Genomic DNA, 25,842 nt, shown 5'->3' with positions numbered 1-25,842 from the left:
CTGGAGCTGAAGGTGCAACAATATTGTTCCCTGACGAGCCGGATGTTGAGGACCAATCAACTTCATTAGAAGAGTGAAATATTATAATTCATAGATTTGGTATAGAAATATTATTGGGTAGAGTATAAACGTACGATTAACTGACCAATAGGGAGTCAGGGGATAGTTTAGGTGACTTTGATTAAATAACGCAACAGAGGAAAATTATTCAGACTAGAGGGAGATTAGACCTTATTCCGATTTGAGAGTAGAGGAGAGATTCAAAATTCTTCTGTCATTGGGCTCATACTCTCTGACTGAGAGCCTGATGCTTCGCTGATCGATTGATGACCTGAGTGCGAAGACTGAATCTGCTTCCGTGGATAGGTAGATATGACAAAATGTAACTGTTATGCATTTTATGCCTTTTCTTTCTAGGTACCAACTGCGCTGTTCTGATAGACCTATAGTTAGATGTTTTTCTAAATTTGTGTTCTAAATTGTTTTGCATGAAGCCAAACATGCTGATGCTAATCCGACGTTAGTTGAGGGCACTCAAATTGACTGATGAATGACAGAGACTACTGTTTGACGAGTTATGTTGCTGAAGTCTATGTATGTTATGTCTTATTGCAACTGATTCTGCTATTGATTTGCACTGTAGCTCTAGAATGCGTTGTGATTCAAGCTTTGGTTAGATTGCGTTTCTTCTGCCGCTTCGGACAACCAGAATTGTTCATACATGTGTTTAATTTGATTTTGAGATTAAGCTACATAACTTTAGTATTGTCAATATAAGGGAGATAAAAGTACTATACTTTGCTAAAGGTGTGGTCATTCATGACTGAGAGGTCATGGTGTATGACATTTACTGACTCCATTGATTATTGATTTTTTTGATTACTAATGTTTCACGATTATTGTGAATTGATTATTGATTATGTACTGGAGCTATGGTAAGAACTTCTTAAACATGTCAAAAGGTTCATCACCTATTTGCGTCCCCTTGTAAGTTTACTTATTATGGTCTGACGCGCTAACACCCCCTACGTGTGGAACTGATGGCAGTTTCTTTCGAAGGTGATGTTAAGTCCAATATGTAATTGGCTGTAGAGTCCATAATAGGTGCCTCATCCATGGAAGAGTCTTTTAAAATATCTGCAATAACACCATCAAACCTATTTTGTTTTATATAAAATATTTGATAGACTTCTGCTTGCTCAGCAATCTGGCATAAGTGGATTTTATTTTTAGCTTTCCTGGCACATTTTCTTTGTCTTTTTGTTTGTTTGTGGGTAATTACCGTTTACGCTGTTGCAGCACTTGATTGAGACGATTGTGAAGACTGAAGTTGAGCTTCCATAGGCTCATATGTTGCTGCAACATTTGCTACTTCGTCGTGTGATAAGTTTATCTGTACATGTTCAGGCGTTTCAGCAGTTATCTCTTGCTCCTTCTTATTTATTTCCTTTTTTGAGTAGCCGGTGGAATGCTCTTTTTTCAGAGATGTTTGTTTAATTTCCAAAAGATTTGTCAAAATTACTGGAAGACTACTTAACTTGTCAATTATTGTGCCAGAGGAGCGATTTGCCGGGGATGGTGAGTGGATGGCCTGAACACTTGTTATTAAGCCGGTTACATTTTTCAGCTTTGTCTTCATGCTGGAAATGTACAAAGCCATTAGGTTCATGAGGCTGATCTGGAAATCCAACTTGGCAGACTGCAGGTTGAGCGCATCAGTTGAGGCTTGAAGAGTTAATAAAATTGATTCCCAGAGACCAGAGATGTTATATGCTTGTGGGCTTAGACTCTTATGGAACAGTTTTTCAATTATGCTTGTGTTATGGCTACTAGCCCCCTATTGCTCATTGTGTTATAAACAGGAGGTGTTTTTGCTTTACTATCTGGACGTTCTAGTGGTGAGTGTGTGGGACTCCTGTATTTTGAAGCAACTTGTTTTGGCATTTCTTGACAGATCATTTGAGTTGCAGTATTGGTCATGTGGATTATGTGGTTTGTACTGTGCTCTTGTTCATTAGTATTATTGGCAAGCGTTATCGTCCCAACTTCTATTGCCAGTGCTAAATCTATGTTATTGGAAATTGAGATTGAATGCAACCAAGAACTGTTCTCCCCCTCTTTTCTGTCCAAGGGGATATGTTGAGTTTTATGTTGATTTTCCTGATCTGAAGTGATTTGACAAGCAGGTCAAGGGGTGGAATGTGTTTGATCGGGAGCTTGAACCTGAGCTTCTACATGATGGAATTAGGATTTGACACTGGCATGGAAGCACTTTTGCAGATAAAGGCGTTCTTATGTATTGGACTTGCAGGAGGGGCAATCACTGATACTGGAATGTCCAGTGGGGCCATTGAGCCCCGTTCCTTCAAGGATTCCATTTTTTGGGGGATTAATGGATTTGACAAGCCTGATAAATTCTCTCATGTTGAACATATAGCTGATAATGGATCTTTAAGGAAGGTAAAATTTATGAATTAGGATTGCTTGCCAAAAGATTTCACTATTGGTGATATGATGGGGCAACTTCACTGAAATGCAGAGGTATGGATGAATTTATTGTTTTACCAACTTGATTATTTTTCTTCCAATTTGGACGATTCTAGGCTTTCTGGGCTAGTGGTTACCTAATCTTCCTGGATCTCATTTTAGCTGAGTGATATACCACAATCAGGAAAGAGCTGTCTCTTTGGAAAGTCAATCCTTCAATTGAGGGGTTGGTTGCTGAACGGTCTGGGGAGCTTCCAGGTGGAACAAACTATACCAAGACCTAGCTCGGCTACATACGGGCCTCTGTGGCTCAACCCTCGGTCTGTGACCACTGATGCTGCAACTGCGCCCTTCTGGCTAATGTCCAACTAGTAACTCTACTACACAGATGAATAAGAGTTGGTGCAGTACTGAGACTTTCTAGAACTTTACTTCCTTTATACTTTTACTGGGAAGCTGCTGACCACTAGTCACACCAATTGCCGCCTTCTCCCCACTACCTTCTCCCTGCCTTGCTCCCTGAAGAGGACTCTAGGACAGTGTTCACCCCGTGCTGCCCTCTGGATCACCGACAAGGGTGCAACCACTTCTGTGGCTTCTGGCACAACTTGACCCAACTCACCTCGAGAAAGCTGCCCTTACAGTTCTTTGTCTTTTTGGGGTTCCTTGGAGAGCAGCCATTTGCCCCTAGTGGGTGCAGTCACTAGGATCCAAGGACAGATAGAGATGCCCAAAAGTTGAGGTTGTGGGGCTTGATTGGGCTGGTCCTGAGAGTATTTATGTTGGTGATGCAAGTCTGAGACGATGTTAGATGTTCGGTGATCAGAACAGTGTTAGAGCAGTTGTAGAATTGCAGGTAGGGTGATAAAAAATGAGGTGATTGCTGCTCAGGCTGCTCAAGCTGCCCACGCTGCCCATGCTGCCCATGCTGCAGATTTCAGTAATGCAGTAGTAGAGGCAGGCATGAAACACTACTTTTGGCTATAGGGCGAGTTCGTTGATGGGCCGCTTCAGAGAGTGAGGCATTTCCTCCTACACTTTCTGCTGCCCTTCTGCAATGCTGACCGCAAATGAGTGGAATGAAATGGAGAGGTAGGTCTGGCTTCTGGGACCCACCGAGAGCAGGGGCCAGTAAGAGCAAGAGGGTGGGTATGGCTGCGGGTGAGCCTTTGTGAGCCTTGTCAGGACACTGTCTTCACACATTATCCCAGTTGATGTGTTTGACCTGATAAGCCATCCGCAATCGCGGGACAGCCAGCTGGCCATGGGGACAGAAACAGCTGTGATCCTTCAGGCCTCTGCTGTGCCTGGTCTGTTGTGGCAAAAGCGGGAGTTCAAGGCAAGTGGAAGGGCAAATTGAAGATGTCACTGACCAGCGCTTCTCACCTCATGCCGGCTGTGGCTGCAGCTGAAACTGGGCTGCGGGGGTGCTGGGTGGTATAGCAGGGTTCTCTCGCGTCTCCCAGCTGCTCCTGGCTGCTCTGCATCACTCCCTGTTTTTGCCAGTTTTGGCGACCCTTCTGGCCACATGTTAAAACAACAACAAGCAAGGAGGCATGGACAACAATGAAGACCTGCAGGCCTATAGCAAAAGCACAGTGGCTGAATACACAAAATGTCTCCTGGCTACATGTTCAAACAACAAGCAAGGAGGAGAAGGCAGCAAATAACACATGCAGTCCAATGGCAAAAGCAACTAAAATCTTTTGAAAAAACGGTGAGCGCCAACCGGGACGAGGCTCAATTTATTGGTTCAAAGTGGGTCAAACTACTTAGTGGATTGACCCCTTACATCCATATTGCCCCCTTACATCCATATTGTGGAACACTAAATGGTGGGAGGCAACCTCCTTCAAGAAATATTTGGAAGCTGGTCAAATACCTAGAGCTCTTCAAATTTTTATTTTTCCTGCAGTGGAAACTATGAATCCAGAACAGATTCTGAAATGGGAAGCAAATCTCTGGAAAGAATCCAGTAATATGATATGGTAATTAATTGACATGGTAGAGGAGGTGTATAAAAAGTATAAAGCTGAAGTAGACAACCTCACCAGTAGAATTGAAGTCTCAAACTGGGTTAATGTAACTAAGAAAAAATATGAACTCTTAAACAAAATAATTGATGAGTATGAGAAAGATCTGATTAAAAGCAAAAACAGAAATTGCCAGTGTGAACAGTTGGACTACGAGTAAGGACAGGTTTATACTTTCACGAAACACTATGATAACATCCCCCGAAACTCTAAAACATCAGGGCAGGAACAATGCCCATTAGAATCAGCAACCAGTTCAGATTTAGACTCCCCAGGGAGCATGGTAATAGCTTCAACCTCCAGGGTTGTTGTTAACCCCTTCAATGCGGGCGTCGGCCACTGGCCGACGCCCGCACTACCTCCCTGGTGCGGGTCACGACCAGTGGCCGACACCAGGGAGGGGGTTAATAAATCCTCGAGTGCGTCACACCTGAGGATTTATTTTTATTTTTTTGGCCCCAGGGAGACACGGAAGCTCTTCCGTGTCTCCCCCCGCCCCCCACCTGCCCCTTTGTGACATCAGCGCGCCGCGAGGCGCGCTGACGTAACAATGTTGATTTCCCCATCGGAGCAGGAAGCAGCCTTGCGGCCGCTTCCTGCTCCAATGGGGAAAATGGCCTTCCCCACGTTCGGGAAGGCCTCGTAAGAAAGGGGAGAGTCTCCCCTTTCTTACGAGGCCTCCCCTTTCTTACGAGGCCTTGTGAAAGTGTTTCCTGGCCCCCGATCGCAGCACAGCTGCGATCGGGGGCCAGGAAACACCACTAGACACCAGGGATTTCACTTGGGGGGGTCGGCCCCCTCGGAAAACGGGCCGTATGTATATATATATATATATATATATATATATATTACTTTTGTCAATATGTGTGTGGTTTCCCTGGGGGCTGCGATCGGCCCCCAGGAAAACCAGACCCACATATAAAAGTGATATATATATATTTATATATATATATATATATATTTATATATAGATTTCCCACCAGTTGTCTTGCAGTTGCAGTTTGCGTCTTCAAAGCAATGCACATACTTCAAGTGACGCTTTTCAACTGTAGCTTTTAGGCCACAATAAAAAAGTCAAGTAAGTATTGTGATTATGTTTCTGCTACAAAAAGGTCAGACTTGTCTAGTGGCAGTTTTAGTGCCATAAAGAAGCGCAGAAGGTTTATATGCCTACTGTAAAGAGCAAATCTGTATTTTATGTAAATAGCTGAGTACATTAGTAAAGTCAGCCATTACCTGCGCTATAATACAAATGAAATGTATGTGCGGGGTGGAGGGCGGCTATGGAGAGATGAATGGCACTTTTGCTGGGTGGTAATGAGGGAATCCGAGGAGGGAGTGGGAGCACCAATAATGATTGTTGGACTGGGAGCAGGAGGTGCTAAAGACTGACGAATGGTATGTGACAAGGGGCCAGATGTAGCAAAAATAAAAATTGCGACTCGCATTTTGCGAGTTGATGCGACTCGCAAAATGCGAGCCGCAAATTGGAATGCCAGAAAAAAAAGCGATCCGATTTTGCGACTCGCAGCCGGACTCGCAACGCTGTGTGCGAGTCCGCAGTTTGCGAGGTCGCTGTTTGCGAGTGTGCAAAAAACGAACTCGCAATTAGCGAGTGGGTGTCGCAAATTGCGAATACCTTCAAAATTCCTTGCAGATGCAGCAGAACACTCCAGAAAGCATACCAGAACACCCTGGAAACACTTCCTGGCACATGATGATGACATCACAGCCAGGAAGGTAACAAATACACCTGGGAGGAGGGCTCAACAGTGAGCAGTGTCTCTGCCACTCACAGTAGGGTGCTGAGGAGTGGTAGGCACAGCACCATGGACGCAGCAGGGACCAGCCAGGCTGGCAGGAGGGGCAGGAGATCATAGATAACAGCCAGGACAGATTGATGTGGCACATGGCGTTAATGTGCCACATGACTGGTTGGCATTTTCCTGCCCATGGACAATTTCAACTTGTATATAGTTTCTTCATGACATTAATAAAACAGTTATTTTTGTTCCACTTAACAAATGGTTAATAGGTGAGTATGGTGGGAGTTGACACGTACCGTCCAACATATTGCGTTGCAATGTGGTCCCGTCTCAGTCTGCTTGATTAGCTAGACTCCTATCCCCATGATGGCGATGTGGTTGTTCTTGCTCTTCATCATCAGGATCTGGGTCTGCAGGGGTGAGAGGTAGCCCACGTCGGGTGGCTATGTTGTGGAGGATGGCGCATGCGACCACAATTTTGAAAGCGGTAATGGGGGTGTATTGGAGGGCGCCTCCACTGCGGTGGAGGCATCTGAATCTTGCCTTCAGCAGTCCGAAGGTGCGCTCGATCAGGTTCCTGGTCCTCTTATGCGCACTGTTGTATTGCCTCTCTGATTCAGTTCTGGGTGTTAAAAACGGAGTCATGATCCAAGGCCTGAGAGCATATGCACTGTCACCTGTTGGGCACAAAAGTACACGGTTAGGAAGTCCAGATTGTCGTGCACAGTGACCTGTGTGTATGTCTGCAAGTGTCTGTGGCTCTACCTAGGAGGTAACCGTCTCCAAATTCCCCACGTTCCAGGCGTTGATGTATCCCACTATGCCGAAAAATGTATGAGTCATGGGTACTGCCAGGAAACTTAGCTACGATGTCCGTGATGACATAATGGGCATCACAAACAACCTGTATGTTGAGTGAGTGGGTACACTTCCTGTTGCGGAAAATGTGTTCCAGATTAGCAGGGGGGCATATTTGAATGTGTGTCCCATCTACACACCCTATGACATGAGGAAAGTGGACAATGCGGTAAAAGTCCAGCTTGGTGCTGTTAATTTCTGCCTCATTCCTTGGTAAGTATATGACGTGAGACATGTGCGTGACTAAGGCATCTAGGAATGCCCTGAGGAACCTTGACACTGCACTTTGGGATACCCCACCTGCCACGGCAATGACCCCCTGATAGCTCCCTGAGGCCAAGAGGTGCAGTGCGCATAGCACTTGCATATGCGTAGGGATGGCGCAGCCACGCAGAGTCTTGTGTTCTAGCTGTGGTTTCAGTAAATCTATTAATTCTAGAATGGCTGCGCTGCTAAGGCGGTATTTGTCATAGATCTCCTCTTCAGTTTGCTGAAAAAGAGTCTGCCTGGTTCTATATATCTTCTCCTGTCTGTGGCCCCTCCTCCTCGTCTGCTGGGCTGCGTAGACTCTCCTCCTCACTGCTATCAGGTATATCTCCGCCATCTTGAGTAACCCAGATGCCTTCTGGGTCCCCTTTTATACTTTGGTAATGGTTACCACCTGCTCTGAGTTAGTGGTAAATGGGACATGCAAACTGGGCTTTTTGCGACTAGTCGCAATTTGCGAGTTGCAATTGCATAAGGTTTGCGACTCGCAAATTGCGACTTGCAATTTGCGGGTCGCAAAATGGGGTCGCAACGGATGCGACTCGCAAACGGGTCCCATCGCTTTTTGCGAGTCGGAAACGGGCTTTTTGCATCCCATTTCCGATTTTGCACTGTCGCAAATTGCGAATCGGCCCGTTTGCGAGTCGCAAACGTTTGCTACATCTGGCCCAAGGTGTTTTTTGAGTGTCTTGAAAGAACGTGCTGATTGAGGGAAGAAGCGCAGGTAAGGTGGCCTCTACTGTTTCACGTATCTCACACACACCATCGATTTTGTGACTGTCTACGTAGGCTAGTGTTTTAGAGCAACAGTTTAGCCAATAGCTGAGATGGCATCTTGATGGATGACTGCTGCCGGCACTCGGGTTATAGAGGACAGCTCTGACATAGGATCAGAGACTGAGACATCAGATACTGAGACAGCATCTGAGGGATAGGACAATGGCGCAGACTCTGGGAGTGATTTTTAAGTCGGAGAAGTCCCATTCGATAACTCCTCTTCCAGTACATTATGAGGGAGGTGATGAGGACAGTCCCGCTGTCCCTTCGCAAGCAGTCTGTGCAACTGGGTAATAGTGGGTTAGCCCAACCCAGAGAGCAGGTGAATGCGGCGGCAAGCAGAGAGAGAGAGAGAGAGTGCTCTCTTGGGAGCTCCCCAATTTAGTTCAGCCCCAAATTCCACCGCTCAAATCGTATTGTGGAGACATCAAAATTATCTATTGCAAAACAAACTGGTTTTGTAAGGCAGGCACCTGTGTTTTTGGTCCTGGGTTCGGCGGCCATATAGAGAAACACATTAAACCCAAACATTTCTGGAAACTAGACATTTGGGGGAGTCCACAGAGGTGTGACTTGTGTGGATTCCCCAAAGTTTTCTTACCCAGAATACCCTGCAGCACTGAAATGTTGAATAAAAACTCTATTTTTCTCGCATTTCTGTCACACAAACTACAGGAATATGCTGGGATCCACAAAATTCCTACCACCCAGTGATTCCTCACCTGTCCTGATAAAAACACTACCCCACTTGAGTGCCTACACCTAGTGCCTGCGTCAGGAATGGATCACCCCAGGGTCAACAGCTGCCTCATGTAAGGACCAACATTGACCGTTGTATGATCTATTCCTGTCGCGGGCACCAGGCCTACCCACACAAGTGAGGTACCATTTTTATCGGGAGACTTGGGGGAATGCTGGGTGCAAGGAAATTTGTGGCTCCTCTCAGATTCCAGAACTTTCTGTCACCGAAATGAGAGGAAAAAGTGTTTTTTTGGCCACATTTTGATGTTTGCAAAGGATTCTGGGTAACAGAACCTGGTCAGAGCCCCACAAGTCACCCCATCTTGGATTCCGCTGGGTTTCTAGTTTTCAAAAATGCGCTGGTTTGCTAGGTTTCCCCAGGTGCCGGCTGAGCTAGAGGCCAAAATCCACAGGTAGGCACTGTTTTCTATGAAAAAATTTGATGTGTCCACGTTGTGTTTTGGGACATTTCCTGTCGCGGGCGCTAGGCCTACCCACACAAGTGAGGTATCATTTTTATCGGGAGACTTGGGGGAACGCTGGGTGGAAGGAAATTTGTGGCTCCTCTCAGATCCCAGAACTTTCTGTCACCGAAATGTGAGGAAAACGTGTTATTTTAGCCACATTTTGAGGTTTGCAAAGGATTCTGGGTAACAGAACCTGGTCAGAGCCCCACAAGTCACCCCATCTTGGATTCCCCTAGGTCTCTAGTTTTCAAAAATGCACAGGTTTGGTAGGTTTCCCTAGGTGCCGGCTGAGCAAGAGGCCAAAATCTACAGGTAGGCACTTTGCAAAAAACAGCTCTGTTTTCTGTCAAAAAATTGGATGTGTCCACGTTGTGTTTTGGGGCATAGCCTGTCACGAGCGCTAGGCCTACCCACACAAGTGAGGTATAATTTTTATCGGGAGACTTGGGGGAACGCTGGGTGGAAGGAAATGTGTGGCTCCTCTCAGATTCCAGAACTTTCTGTCACTGAAACGTGAGGAAAACGTGTTTTTTAGCCACGTTTTGAGGTTTGTAAAGGATTCTGGGTAACAGAACCTGGTCAGAGCCTCACAAGTCACCCCATCTTGGATTCCCCTAGGTCTCTAGTTTTAAAAAATGCACAGGTTTGGTAGGTTTCCCTATGTGCCGGCTGAGCTAGAGGCCGAAATCTACAGGTAGGCACTTTGCAAAAAACAGCTCTGTTTTCTGTCAAAAAATGGAATGTGTCCACGTTGTGTTTTGGGGCATTTCCTGTCGCGGGCGCTAGGCCTACACACACAAGTGAGGTATAATTTTTATCGGGAGACTTGGGGGAACGCTGGGTGGAAGGAAATTTGTGGCTCCTTTCAGATTCCAGAACTTTCTGTCACTGAAATGTGAGGAAAACGTGTTTTTTTAGCCACGTTTTGAGGTTTGCAAAGGATTCTGGGTAACAGAACCTGGTCAGAGCCCCACAAGTCACCCCATCTTGGATTCCCCTAGGTCTCTAGTTTTCAAGAATACACAGGTTTGCTAGGTTTCCCTAGGTCCCGGCTGAGCTAGAGGCCAAAATCTACAGGTAGGCACTTTGCAAAAAACAGCTCTGTTTTCTGTGATGTCTCCATGTTGTGTTTTGGGGCACATCCTGTCGCGGGCGCTAGGCCTACCCACACAAGTGAGGTACCATTTTTATCGGGAGACTTGGGGGAACGCTGGGTGGAAGGAAATTTGTGGCTCCTCTCAGATTCCAGAACTTTCTGTCACCGAAATGTGAGAAAAATGCGTTTTGTTAGCCAAAATTTGAGGTTTGCAAAGGATTCTGGGTAACAGAACCTGGTCAGAGCCCCACAAGTCACCCCATCTTGGATTCCCCTAGGTCTCTAGTTTTAAAAAATGCACAGGTTTGGTAGGTTTCCCTATGTGCCGGCTGAGCTAGAGGCCAAAATCTACAGGTAGGCACTTTACAAAAAACAGCTCTGTTTTCTGTCAAAAAATGGAATGTGTCCACGTTGTGTTTTGGGGCATTTCCTGTCGCGGGCGCTAGGCCTACCCACACAAGTGAGGTATCATTTTTATCGGGAGACTTAGGGGAACATAGAATAGCAAAACAAGTGTTATTGCCCCTTATCTTTCTCTACATTTTTTCCTTCCAAATATAAGAGAGTGTATAAAAAAGACGTCTATTTGAGAAATGCCCTGCAATTCACATGCTAGTATGGGCACCCCGGAATTCAGAGATGTGCAAATAACCAATGCTCCTCAAAACCTTATCTTGAGCCCATTTTGGAAATGCAAAGGTTTTCTTGATACCTATTTTTCACTCTTCATATTTCAGCAAATGAATTGCTGTATACTCAGTATAGAATGAAAACCAACTGCAGGGTGCAGCTCATTTATTGGCTCTGGGTACCTAGGGTTCCTGATGAACCTACAAGCCCTTTATATCCCCGCAACCAGAAGAGTCCAGCAGACATAACGGTATATTGCTTTCAAAAATCTGATATCGCAGAAAAAAGTTACAGAGTAAAACATAAAGAAAAATGGCTGTTGTTTTCAGCTCAATTTCAATATTTTTTTATTTCAGCTGTTATTTTCTGTAGGAAAACCTTGTAGGATCTACACAAATGACCCCTTGCTGTATTCAGAATTTCGTCTAGTTTTCAGAAATGTTTAGCTTTCCGGGATCCAGCATTGGTTTCACACCCATTCCTGTCACTAACTGGAAGGAGGCTGAAAGCACCAAAAATAGTAAAAATGGGGTATGTCCCAGTAAAATGCCAAATTTGTGTTGAAAAATGTGGTTTTGTGATTCAAGTCTGCCCGTTCCTGAAAGGTGGGAAGATGGTGATTTTAGCACCAGAAACCCTTTGTTGATGACATTTTCAGGGAAAAAACCACAAGCCTTCTCCGGCAGCCCTTTTTTCCAATTTTTTGGGAAAAAACTAAATTTTCACTGTATTTTGGCTAATTTCTTGGTCTCCTCCAGGGGAAACCACAAACTCTGGGTACCATTAGAATCCCTAGGATGTTGGAAAAAAAGGACGCAAATTTGGCGTGGATAGCGTATGTGGACAAAAAGTTATGAAGGCCTAAGCGCGAACCACCCCAAATAGCCAAAAAAGGGCTCAGCCCTGGGGGGGGGGGGAAAGGCCCAGCAGCTAAGAGGTTAATTTTTTGGAAGAAGTTTTAAGACACAGACTTGGGTTTCGGAACCAAAACAACCCAGATACCAGAACCCTAACAGGTTCAAAAAGTATACTGCCACAGACAGTGACACCAGGGGTAGCTAATTCAGCAAGGAGAAAACAGGAAACCGAGATCAAGAATCAAGCCAATGGATAATAATTCTGCATAATAGCAGCATAAATACATATCCGACACAGTTATTAACAAAGGTTTCGGAGATTACCAAACCTCACATTGACTTATTCAAATTTACCAGAAAATTGAAACTCATCTCTTTCTTTCACAAAAAACCTAGAAAACAAATGGCAGAATGACCTATTTTAACAAGTGAATTATCAGTTCAAGGCCTGGAGGATATACATTTGATCACAACTCTGTCAGCGCTACCTGAAGATCCTCAATCCTTGCCCCGTAATCTAGTTTAGGATTTGGGAATTGACACTACTCATACATAATGACCCTTCAATGGGTCTTCTGGCCCCAAATACCATCTGGAAATACCATTAATCTTTTTCATACTGCACTCATCCAAGAATTAGAAACTGAATATCAGAAATATAAGAATAATAAAAAACTATTTTCTAAAAATGTAAATACACAGGAATGGACAGCTTTGAAAATTCTCCAAAATAACCCAGACTTTCTGATAAAAGAAGCTAACAAAGGGGGCAACGTGGTCCTCTTACTTCCAGACGATTATATATCAAAAGCAACTAAACAATTGAGCCACAGTGATTGCCATAGGAAATTAAAGGATAACCCTACCAAGAACATACTAGCCAAACTCAAATCCAGTCTGGATGAATAGTATAATAATAATTTACTTACTTTGGAAGAATGGAACTACCTTTATATTGCACATCCAACAATGGCTACTTTGTATTTACTCCCAAAAGTACTTAAAAAGGTTTTCAACCACCATTAGACCTATTATGACTGTCATTAATTCCATTTGCTCCAGAGTAGGGAATACAATGGCCATCATCTGCAACCATTCAGGAAAAATCTTCCTTCTTATGTTCAGGACAATAAGTGCATACTACAAAAATTGGCTCAGACATGGGATGACAGTTATATTTTAGCAACTATTGGCGCCATTAGTCTATATACTTCAACCAGATATTTGGATGGTACAAATTGGTGCCTTAAGCACTTGCCACTAAATCACTCCATTTACTGGAATCCAACCAAATAATTTTAGAAATTATTTTTTCTGTCTTACCAATAATGTATTCACCTTCAACTCTGAATACTGTCTGTACACCAAAGGGATTGAGTTGGGGGCCAAGCCTGTACCCCGTACGCCTACATTTTCATGGGTGAAGTACAGAAATATTGGCTATGGGATGACAAGCTTTCAGAGTATACTTCACACATTATATTTTGGGGATGTTATATCGATGATATTCTGTGTTTGTGGTAAGGACTCCAGAACTTTCCAGGGACACCGCATAGCTTCATCAAAGGCAAGGGAAACATAGTCTGGGTGCAGAAAAGCGTCCCAAAAGACTGTGCTGGCCTCATAAAAAATTGCATAGCTCAATAGGTGCCCCAGGAAAGGCAGGACATCACCACAGTGTCAGGTTGGCTCCAGGGACAGCCATGACAGCAGCAGGCCCCTACAAGTGTCTATTTGAGCACAATAAATCTCCTAGGTGGGGGAAATTTTTGACCTTTGTGATAAGTTCAAGCACTTCTAGAAGTTAAGTTTTAATATGGATGCTTTAGGGCGGCCCAGAGATGTTTATTGCTAGACAACTGTGGTAATAGAAAAATAAGGCTCTTGCCTTGAAAGGTTCAATATTTTGATGCTTTTTTTACATGTACCGATGAAAGTTAAAATCACCACATATTTCTGATGTCAATAAAAGTCAAATTAGGGCGTAGTTCAAAGTTTATCAGATGTGTTGAGATCAAGCTTACACATAATGTGGTCTCCAGGAGTTCTTTATGAAGGAGTGCATATGTGTGCCTTTGTATACATGCCAACATTTGCAAAACAAAAAGAGGGAACCTTAAAAAATACTCCGAGATAAATTTTCCCACTGACATGTATAGAATTGGGCACAAATTCAGGCAGGAGAAAGTTAACTTAACGGAATTATTGGCTTTAAAAACTGGGACTCTCCAGCCTGAGTCATGTCTGGCATCTATGCCTTCTTAACACTCAAATCCCTTTGGGGACATACCATGGATCATGTAATAAAAATGTGTAGAAGAGATGATTCATCCATATTTTTCCCTTAGAGGTTTGAGGGACAATGCATAACTGGCTTTCAGCAAGTCAGGAATATCTTAATGCCCTTGGAAGCCCAGAAAAGCTAACAGGAAGATGTGCCATTGGTTTTGATTAACCTATTGCACCAAAGCATGGAAAAAATTGATTTGCCAAAGACTTGACGTTCCTTGTACAAAAAATACGTATTACAATTTTTTCTGACTGCAAATGTTAGAGTTGCACATTGTGGTTCACAGGCTTAATTAAACACCATCACATACCTTCTATAAATAACAATATTGTTATGAAGAACACATTTTCCTGGTAGACCAATAATGTCCGGCTGTTTGCATAACCTTTATCACTGGTTAGCCTAACCTGCCTTTTCTAGCATTATGCTGCAGTCTCTTCTTTAAAATGAGATATTTATCCCATTCCCAATCCAAATATCTGAGAAGATAATTTATCATCTTAAAAGATGTTTTTTGAGTGATGGCCCATGATTTTTATGGCATAAAGTATGTTGGGGGAGAGGGTAGCTTTGGATAGTTTACTTCTCACCCACAGAGCTGAAAGGCAGAATTTCTATTTGGCTACTTCTGCCATTGTCTTGGACCTTGTTTCTAGGTCAGCATCTGTGTTTCGTTACTTTATTTCCTTACCAAACAAAATATTGCTATATTTAACCTAGCATTTCTTACTCCTTATGCTATATTTTCACATTTGTTTTTGATTTAGTACCTTTGTGATTCCAGGTTTATATAATTCTGTATATTGCCTTTGTTTCCCAAAAGTAAAATATTACTTTTCAGTGTCTTGTGAGTGGAATCAAGAAACATTATCTCTCTGTATTTTTTGTTTGTTTTTGCTTTACTGAAAAATTCTTGCTTTGTAGTATTTTAACTCCTCATTGTGTTTCTGTCAGATCCATTTGTGAAGATTCAGCTTGTCCACGGATTAAAATTAGTGAAAACTAAAAAAACATCTTGCATGAGAGGCACCATAGACCCATTCTACAACGAATCGTTTAGTTTTAAAGTTCCTCAAGAAGAGCTGCCAAGTGCCAGCCTGGTATTTACAGGTAAGAAAAGTACTTTATGTATACATTGATAGCTGCCATGTTTTCTCCCATTTTAAGGTAATGATTATTGATTTGAAATATATGACGTCATCGCCCATCACAGCAATAACCACCTGTTCAGATAAGATACTGCATGCATGGATATGTTTTTCCATTCGTAATTGAAAACGGCAGCCAGTGCGAACTGAAAATATAAGTGATAAGATTCCATCTTAAAAGCACCCACAGGTCCAGGCAACCAACATATGCCAGTGTGAATAAAAATGTTCTATGTGTAAAAAGAAGATAAGCACATTGACACAAGAGGCTAAAAATAAAACACTTCCCATATTTATACGGTGGGATTATTAAATCTCCAATTCTTCAGCAGGTACCCTTATTAGATATAAATCTTAGAGGGGCGTGTAAGGTAATAGCCTCAACACTCGAATACGCGTCAGCAGGGATGAAGCATAGCACAGAAACATAGTTTCTTTCAATTTAGAGCTTAAGTGTATTTAGCTGTCTCTTTCCATGTTTTTAAGAATCAATATATTTATAAATGCTACTTATCTCTAAAGCCCTAGGCAGGGATTCGTATAGCAAGCAGCTAGTGATGAAGCAGAAAATTAAGGTTTTACATTTATTAACGCGTAAACGTAGTGTGAAATAATCATGTGTGACTTTAACCGAACTAATAAAGATTGTACGGGGACAAAATGTGCCCTTAGAGTAGTTTGCCAACATTTATAAGCGTGCTTTATATAACGTGGTGTATTAGAATTGCACTAATCCAACATAATCATAAACGTGTGCTATGATTTGCTTGTTTGAAATGTTTTAGCTTAGCATTACTTTAGTGGAGGCTTTGGCCTAGTGGCCTGGTCTCACGGTTTAGATGCTTGTATTTTTCCACTGTGCTAATAAACGTGTATTTTTGCTTGAAGCTGTACTTTTCCACTGAGATCGTTCACATGCTTATCTTAAGGTTTCGTGCCAGCCTGGCATATTTTCTCTTTACTCCAAGGTCGATCTGCAGGTGCGGACAATGGAAGCTCTGAAAGTGAGTTAATTGGCATAAAATGTTGCAACTTGCGTACCCATCTCCAAGGATAATGTATGCTTAAGTAAAAGCTTGAGAACTGTCGTTTTTGATTGGACAATTTGAAGCTAACCTATGAACCCTCCAATGGAGACCCTACTGGATTCGAACTGTTGTCTATAAAACCCAGGTGCACGAGGAGAAATTAGGCCATTATTGGACATCGCCCATGCCCGCCATTTTGCAGACTTCGTAGCTATTATGGCCCACTTTGCTGCGACGCCATTTTGAGAGACTTTGATGCTTTCTCTAATCGAGAGAAAGAGACTTTAAATGATTCTTGCCCTAGAGACTTTAACTTTGATTTGTCCCTTTGCATGAAGTAGTAGTTCTACCTTGCCGCCGTGAGGCAATTGCCCCGTCCACCCCTGCCCCTTTGCCCCGTCCTATGCTGATCGAAACGGTACCCATGCTGATCGAGAAACGGTACCTGTGAGACGAAGACTTCCTTGAATGCTGATCGTAATTGGTAAATATGAAAGGAAATTGTAAAATTGCATTGTGTTTCCTTTAGGTAACCAACTGCTGATTTTGATAAGAGCCCTAGTTAGGAGTTTTTCTAAATTAATGTTGCTAAATTGTTTTTGCATGAAGTCCCACATGCCGATGCTAATTTGAGGTTAGACGAGGGTTCCATATGTCCATATGTCATATGTAGTGATTTGCATTGCTATTATCGAATGCCTTGTGATTCAAATGCTACATAGATTGCACCTGTTTCGCCGCTATGGACAGCTATTAATGTTCATTTACGTTTATCATTTGGTGTTGAGACACATTTATATTGTGCTAGCTTTGTTAATATAGGGAAATAAAATTCACTAACTTTGAACAAACTGGTGTGGTTATTCCTGACTGAAAGGTCAGGGTTCGCCGAAAATGTATTCTGGATTAATTGTCAAGTGTTATGTTGATCAAGGTATTGCTTATGTTCGTTATTGATTATTGATTTGATGAAATTGATCGATTAAGAGTACAGAGAGTCCCACTTAGCCAAAAGATTCATCGGCCTAAAGAGTGTCCAAAGTACCGGTAAAATACTAGTACGGACCGCTCTATCAGTAGATGGTAGCAGAGGACGGTTACGTCTTTTGGGACCTTGTACTCTTAAAGTACATGGTGTTGAATTAACGGTTACGCATTTTGAGACCCCATTCGAGAAGTTGAATTAGATTTTTCCTGGGTAAAACAGATTGACAGAATGATGATGGGCTAGGTCCACCGCGACTTTCCCGGGATCTCGGAGCTTGCGAATGGAGAGAACGGAGGTGTGGAATCAGCGTTGGCGGTACTAGTGATGGTATAAGTGAAGTTAGGGTTTTGCGCTTGCACAGCTTATTGCCGCAGGGTGTGTGAAAAGGGTGCGAGGGATTTTTTCTTTTAGAGGATAGCGGAGGTGCGACTCCGAGTGTAGAAGTAGAGAAGTCGTCGAACTTCACAGAAATAGCGGAGGTGCGGCTCCGAGTGTGGGAGTAGGGAAGTCGTCGAACTTCATGTGCGTGTGGCGCTTTGTGCATAAAAAGGTCCACGTGGTTGTTGTTGTTGAGACGGGCCCTGCGAGGTCAAGAGACTCCGGAGTATGTTGATCCATGTTGTGGTCTGGGCGGTTTAGTAGGTTGATCGGGCATGGTCAACAAGTCGGTACGTGTGTTAGGGAGTGAAAGAAACTTCGACTTCGGGCTTTGACAAGATTCTAAGTGCACTAGAATAGATCATTGACAAGTTGAGAGTAGGTCTGCAGGTCAGATTTGCTTGCGAACGTGGGGACCGAGAAAGACGGAATAGCGGCCGAGGCTAGTGAAAGGTCCCTAAGGTCCTGAAGCAACTGTGTTACCCTTCCTGTAGTAAACCGACAGATCTGTTTTAGTTTTGGTAGCTCGCGATACATGCAAGAAGTTGTTACGGGAGGAGGTGAATGAAGGAGGACTAGCCGCGAGGCTTTGTCAGCCGCAGTGTGTGTGAGTGTGACGTCACTAGGAGCCGCGCTGGGATAGGTTGGTTGCAGAGAAGGGTCACGCACGGATTGGACGTAGTCCGTGGGGCTCGATTGGAAGGGGAAAGGCAAGCGAAGAGTATTCCGGGAATTAAAGTCACCTATTGATTTCAAATTTTGTGAAATAAAAGACGAGAAAATGAAATTCTTTAAAGCATTTAGGAGTGCGATGAAGGGGGAGTCTTATATTAAAGCGAGCGTAGGAGAGGAGACGCCGCCCGAAGGTACACCAGCTTACATTGTAATGGAAGAGAAGGGGGTAGCTCCGTGCCTTTGGCTAAAGCAATGGCACAAGTTGACAGAGAAACATGGGAGCGTAGCGTTCCCGATACATGGGACATTCAATATAAGGATCCTAGAGAATTTGAGATTCACGATGTACGACATGAAGGTGCCTCCAAGGCCAGCCCAGTTTGAGGCTCTAGCGATTTGGGAACTAATGGCCAGACAGCAACAGCAGAAGAAGTTTGAGACCAGGATGAGAAAGGTAGAAAAGACACTAGCGGATGCTAGGTGGGATAATGCACAAAAGGTGTGGAGGTCAGATGTATTGCAGGGGATAAAATTGTTTCCCGCAATTACTAAGGAAGAAAAGGAGACAGGTAAGAAAGCTACCTGTAAGACGGACAGGAAGTATTCCAAGGATAGAGAGGACGAGGAAAAGTTGAGAAGAGAAGAGGAGTTAGAGGATGAGGAGTTAATAATGCAATTGCTGAACGACCGTCCACCACCTTATGCGGAGAATGGACAAGGTCCAAGTACCAGTTCTGCCCCTCCGGCACCGGTACAGAACAGTGAAACCCAGAGTTCAGGAGCGTCATCGGGATCTAAGGACCCGAGTTTATTGTTCACCCCGCAGATACCACAGGTGAGGAGAATATATCCAGATGTGCCCATGCTGAAACCAGCAGAAAATTATCAGCCGCAGATGCCAGGGTACTACAGCAGTGACAACAGTGCAGGAATGATTATAGATCCAACCGTAAGGGGAGGACAGAATGGTCACAACCAGACATTGACACAAGCTGAATCAACTCAGTTTTTGATGCCTCAAAAGCAGATGCAGGGAGGAAACGCACATGCTCAGATGACGGGGAGTCAGATGGGCATGCCGGCAATGATGACCCATGGTGTGGGAATGAACATGCCTCAGAACATGGGAAATGGACAAAACCCAGATGCGATATCACTACCCATTACTGTAGGTCCACCGGTACCTCTGTATAGTCAGCCTAACCTAGGTCTGAGCGGTCAAGGATCAATACTGCAGAATGGGACAGAAAGGAGGTGCATAGAGAACACTCCAGGGATAACTCCGATAGCGGCTCAGCCAACTGGATCTGGGTCCTTGATGGAGTTTAGTCCCATATGTGCTCAGTCAACACTGGTGAGGTCGAGCCCCCCACTGATAATACCTCTAACATCGAACACTGAAAAGTTGCCGCAACCATCAATGGCAGTCGATGTGAACGCTACGCTGATGGGGGTGAATGCGCAACAGCTGACACAGTGGTTCAACAGTTTAAATTCCACACAAAGTTCAGCCAGTGGGAAAGGAGAAGACTATATGAATAGGGTCAGGTTGAACATGGAAGCACAAGAATTGGTGGAAGGGACTATGGGTGTGAATAGGTTAGAGTCCTACACGGAAGAAGAGCTGAGGTATCTATGTCCCCGGATTACGAAGGAAGTGAACAAGGTACATAAGAGCTTGCAGGAAGCAGCTGACAGAAACGGGGTTGACATAGACAAGATGAAACACTTGAGCAGAAGCTACAGGTTGGATTTTGGGACCACAGATTTTGAACACATGAGGTCAGCAGGCATGAAGGCACACCTTAGAGAATTGCTGCAGAGTGCCCAAGTGTGGAGGTGTCTAGACAAGTGGGAAAGCAGGTGAGTAAAGAGGAAGGAAAAGAGGAGGGACAGTGCTACAGAGCACAATGAGAAAAGGCCGCAGAGTAGTGATACAGTAACTATGTTACCAATGAGGGAGACAGCAGGGGGAAAGTTAATACATGTACCATGGCACAGAAGCGACATTCAGTCTTTTACGGATGATTTTCCCAAACTGAGAGAGAAACCGATTGAATGGTATCAGCAGACTGATAGGTTTGTGAAGCTTGCAAAATGTCTCTGGGAAGACCTGAATACTCTCTTTGAGATTGTGGTTCCAGCAGATTTGTGGGAGGATTGCAAAAGAGCGGTAGGTTGGCCGACAAGTGAACCAGAAAGAGACAGGGAGACGGGTGCACCATCACCTATGGTGATGAGCTTGTACTATAAGGTGATTGAGCATTTGAAGACGAAGGTAGCCGCGAAAAATGTGGATTGGCAGAAGATTGATCGAACTGCCCAAGAGGCTAAAGAATCGATTCATAGTTACTATGAGAGGTTGTTAAAGGCGTTTAAGAATTACAGTGGCACGGAAACAATTGAGGCGAAGGACATGCTTCATTTTGTGTTCAGATTTGTGGAAGGGCTGAGACCGGAGATAAGTCAGATGATAAAGTCGCATTTGATTTGTTGGCAGTCTAAACCGATTGACGAGGTCTTGACTTATGCGAAATACTGTAGCGACGAAATTGAAGTGAAACAGAAAAGGTTGAAAGAGAAGGTGATGATGATGCAGCTTAAAGCAGCTCAGACAGGTTTGCAAGGTTTGCAAGGGTTGCAAGGGTTCCAACAACAGGTACCGCAACAGCAGCCGTAGTTGCAGGGAAACATGGCGTTTCAGCCACAGGCCAGAGGCAGAGGCAGAGGAGGTTTTGTGAATAATGGTCCGGATTTGAACACTGTTGTGACGGGTGTGCAGGCAATGAAGAAGGTGATGCCATGTCACGTGAGCGGAATTGTCGGTCATTGGAAACGCGAGTGCCCGATGGTGGTGCAGGAAGGTGCAGGTGCAGGTGTTGGTCAGCAAAACAATGATGTCAATGCATTTCAGACAATGAGGGGACCGAAAATGAGAGGTCCAAGCCCAAATTTTCAGACCGTAAATCAGTTGCAGGGATTGCAACCTATGCAGCCGCAGCAGATGCAGATGCCTCGTATGCAGATGACGCAAATGCAGCCAATGCAACAGCAGTTACCTATGGTACCTAATCAGCAAATGCAAATACCCTTGGCACCAATGAGTCAGCAGCAAGTGATGGTTCCTCCACAGGTCTCGGGTCAGGTAATGAGTACAAATGGCACCGTACAACAGTTCCCATTACACAGTGAGAGTGGAATAAACAATGTATGGGAGAGTGAAAGTTCAGAAGAAGAAGGAGATTGTGTGCTTGCAGCATCCTTGGAAGTTGATCAAAGGGGTCCGTACGTAGAGGGAAGAGTAATGGGTCATCGTGTCTCATTCTTGGTTGACACGGGAGCCACACGTTCAACTGTTAAGAGTAGTGAAGTACCAAATTTGCCACTCTCAGGGAGGACAGTTCAAGTGGTGGGAGTAGCAAACAGACATCTGACGAACCCAATTACAGATCCGGTACCAGTCAGCATCGGTAACTATCAAGGGGTACATCAGTTTGTGGTATGTGACTCAAGCCCGATAGCACTGTTAGGGAGAGACCTATTGTGCAAATTGGGTTGTTCGATCATGTGTTCGAACGAGGGAATAACAATACAGACGAGCAGTGATGGGGAAGAAGAGGACAGTGTAGAGGGGGATGAGATGGAAACTGTAGATGAAGAGTATCCTCTGATTTGTCTTTTCCCGATGATAACTGAAGAAGATATTCCAGCCGAATTATGAGAAACAGTCGGAAAGGAAGTGTGGGACATGACAGGGAAAGAGGTGGGATTGATGAAAGGAGTGGAACCAGTGAAAGTGACTGTAAAGCCCAATGCAATGTTTCCCCAGACCCCACAATACCACATGGCACAAGACACTCTCATGAAAGTTGCTCAACTTATTGACGAATTTGTAAAACAGGGGGTACTGAAAGAAGTGTTAAGCAGTCCATGTAATTCACCAATAATGGGACTAATAAAGCCGAGGGGAAAGGTCCGACTCGCGCAGGACTTGAGGAAAATAAATGACATCATAGTCAAATGCTGCCCAGTAGTACCGAATCCAGCTGTGATAATGTTCCAGGTCCCTTGCGATGCTGAATGGTTCTCAGTCATCGATTTGTCACAAGCGTTCTTCTCGGTGCCTCTTCATGAGGACAGCCAATTCCTCTTTTGTTTCAAATTCTTAGACAGAGTGTACAGTTGGTGTCGAATTCCTCAAGGGTTTTCTGAGTCACCGTCAATATTCAATCAGATCCTAAAGAAAGACCTGGAAGCATTAGAATTGCCATTCGAGTCAACCCTAGTACAGTACATTGATGACTTACTGGTTGCATCAAAGACAGAAAGTGGCTGCACAGCCGATACCATTGCTCTGTTGAACCATTTAGGGAGGAATGGACATAAGGTATCTCCTTCCAAATTACAGTTCTGTCAGAAGAAAGTGAAATACTTGGGTCACCAAATAGAGAAAGGGTCACGGAGAATAATGAAGGAAAGAATTACAAGCGTACTTCAAATGAGTCCACCAAAGACAAGGAGGGAGGTGAGGAAGTTTTTGGGAATGGTGGGCTACTGTCGCCAGTGGATTCCCAACTTCTCGACTCTAGCAAAGCCTCTACTGAAACTGACCCAGAAGGATGCCTTGAATCAAATTGAACTGAAAGGAGATGAGATGGATGCTTTTGTTGAATTGAAAGAATGCATGTGTAGGGCTCCAGCTCTAGGTATGCCTGACTACACAAAGCCTTTCACATTGTTTTGCCACGAACGTGATGCATGTTCTTTGTCTGTCTTGACTCAAGCCCATGGTGGCGTAAATAGACCAGTAGCGTATTTTTCAGCTACTTTGGATCCGGTCGCAGCAGCACTCCCAGGGTGTTTGCGCGCCGTAGCAGCAGTTGGTATCAGCCTCACTCAGAGTGAAGGAATAGTGATGGGACACCCAGTAACAGTCATGGTCCCTCACTCAGTTGAGATACTTTTGACCCGCTCCCGAACGCAGCACATGACTGGAGCTAGACTCACAAGGTATGAAACGATAATTCTGGGCTCACCGAATGTGCAGCTGAAAAGGTGCACTACGTTGAATCCAGCAACCTTGCTCCCTGGAGAAAATGCCGAAATTGAGAACGCTGAAGACGTCGAGCATGACTGCCTTCAGGTGACTGAATTTTGCACAAAACCTCGACCGGACATTAAGGATACTAAGCTTGATGAAAATGACCAAATTCTTTTTGTTGATGGTTCATGTCTAAGAGACGGGATGGGGATTTTGAAAGCAGGATACGCTGTATGTACTGTAACAGGTGTCTTGGAAGCGGGATGGCTTCAAGGAGTCTATTCTGCACAAGTAGCAGAACTTGTAGCCCTTACCAGAGCATGTCAACTGTCTGCATTGTTGAAAGTCACCATTTACACTGATAGTCAATATGGGTTTGGGATTGTGCATGACTTTGGACAACTATGGTCACAGAGAGGTTTCCTGACTTCTTCAGGATCCCCAGTGAAGAACGGGGAAAGGATAAGGGAATTGTTACACGCCATTCAAGTGCCAGCTGAAGTTGCAGTGGTAAAGTGCAGTGCTCATACAAAAGGACAGGACTATGTTTCTCTGGGAAATGCATATGCGGATCAAGTCGCAAGATTTTGTGCCTTGAACTGTATATTACTCAGAGATGAATGGAATTCGATAAGTGAACCAGAACTCGAACCAGCTGAAGCATTTGCCTTAAAGGTTGTAGATACAATAGATGAATTAAAAGCATTACAAAATAATGTCAGGGAGGATGAAAGAGATTCCTGGATTAAATCACAATGTATAAAGAGACAAGACGAGTTATGGGTTTCACATGAGGGAAAATTTGTTTTGCCAAATAGTCTCTTATCACAGCTTGCGCGGTTCTATCATGGGCAAGCTCACCTAGGGAGAGATGCCATGATAAGATTGTTCAAAACTGATTGGTTTAACCCCAGATTTCGTCAAGCTGCAGAAGCAGTTTGCCATCGATGTGTCATTTGCCAGCAGATGAACCCAGGAAAGGGAACAGTTGTGAACGCGAGCCACATTGGTAGAGCAAGCGGGCCTTTTAGTCGAATGCAGATGGACTTCATTGAGATGCCTGTGCATGGAGGTCTGAGATATGTGTTGGTGATTGTGTGCATTTTTAGTCACTGGATTGAGGCATACCCCACACGTAGAAATGACAGCCTTACAGTTGCAAAGCTACTGTTGAGAGAATTAATACCACGTTTCGGATTCCCGATCTCTTTAGAATCAGATAGGGGAAGTCACTTCAATAACGAGGTGATAAAGTTACTTTGCGAAGCGCTGAACATTGAGCAAAAGCTGCACTGTAGCTATCGCCCTGAAGCCTCAGGACTGGTGGAGCAGATGAATGGTACACTGAAATCAAGAATGGCGAAAATATGTGCATCGACAAATTTGAAATGGCCTGACGCATTGCCCTTAGTGCTAATGTCAATGAGAAACACCCCTGATAGAAAGACTGGATTGTCTCCGCACGAAATTCTCATGGGCAGGGCTATGAGACTTCCTGCAGTTCCCGCAAACGCGCTTTTGAATACTACAGATGATATGGTGTTAGACTACTGCAAGGGTCTGGCTGACGTGGTTCGCTCTTTCTCTCACCAGGTGGAAGCAACCACCTTGCCACCGATCCAAGGTCCAGGACACGCACTGAAAGCAGGTGACTGGGTCGTGGTAAAGAAGCACGTGAGGAAGTCGTGTCTGGAACCCCGTTGGAAAGGCCCTTTCCAAGTGATCCTGACGACAACTACCGCTGTGAAGTGTGCGGGGGTTCCCAACTGGATTCACGCCAGTCACACAAAGAAGGTGTTGTGTCCCACAGATGAGGAAGTTGAAGCGCTGAAACTGCCAGTGCCTGATAAAGCAGTGCTGAGTGCTGAGACAGAACAAAACCGAACTGAAAGCGGACAGGCAGAAGCAGGAGAGAGAGAGATATTATTGGAGAACGAAGAGTCCGACTCACTTGGGGAAGACCAAGGAGAAAGTTCAGACAGCGACGAAGAAGCTGAAGGTCACAGAGAACCTGAAGAAGCTGAGGGTAGCAAAAAGCCTGAAGCAGCCGAAGGTGACAAAGAACCTGAAGCAGCTGTAAGTGATACAGAGCCTGACGAAAGTAACGGTGAAGAAGGGCTCAAAAAAGGTGAAAAAGCAGGAGAGCCTGATCAGAGGAGGGCTTTCCCAGAAACAGACGATACAGAAAAAGAAAAAGAGAACGTGATCGATTCCCCAGAAGGAGGGGACAAGGCAGAACAGAGCGAAAAGGTTCAAACCTCTACAGAAAAGGTCGCAGGTCCATCAAATGGACACGGTGCGAAGAGAAGACTAAG

The 25,842-nt window shown here is 44.4% G+C and overlaps 1 protein-coding gene across 1 annotated transcript in view; it reads left to right on the top strand.

Moving 5' to 3' along the window:
• SYT17 (synaptotagmin 17) overlaps positions 1–25,842 on the top strand; it is an 816,561-nt gene that overhangs the window by 545,491 nt on the left and 245,228 nt on the right. The window contains exon 7 of the mRNA XM_069210227.1: positions 15,224–15,379. Within this exon, the coding sequence (XP_069066328.1) occupies positions 15,224–15,379 (156 nt within the window). The remainder of the gene's footprint in view (positions 1–15,223; positions 15,380–25,842) is intronic.

This window comes from Pleurodeles waltl, chromosome 10 (genome assembly GCF_031143425.1).
Source record: "Pleurodeles waltl isolate 20211129_DDA chromosome 10, aPleWal1.hap1.20221129, whole genome shotgun sequence".
NCBI classification, from domain to species: Eukaryota; Metazoa; Chordata; class Amphibia; order Caudata; family Salamandridae; genus Pleurodeles; species Pleurodeles waltl.
The sequence above is the reverse complement of the archived record's forward strand: the minus strand, read 5'-3'. Positions and strand labels throughout refer to the sequence as shown.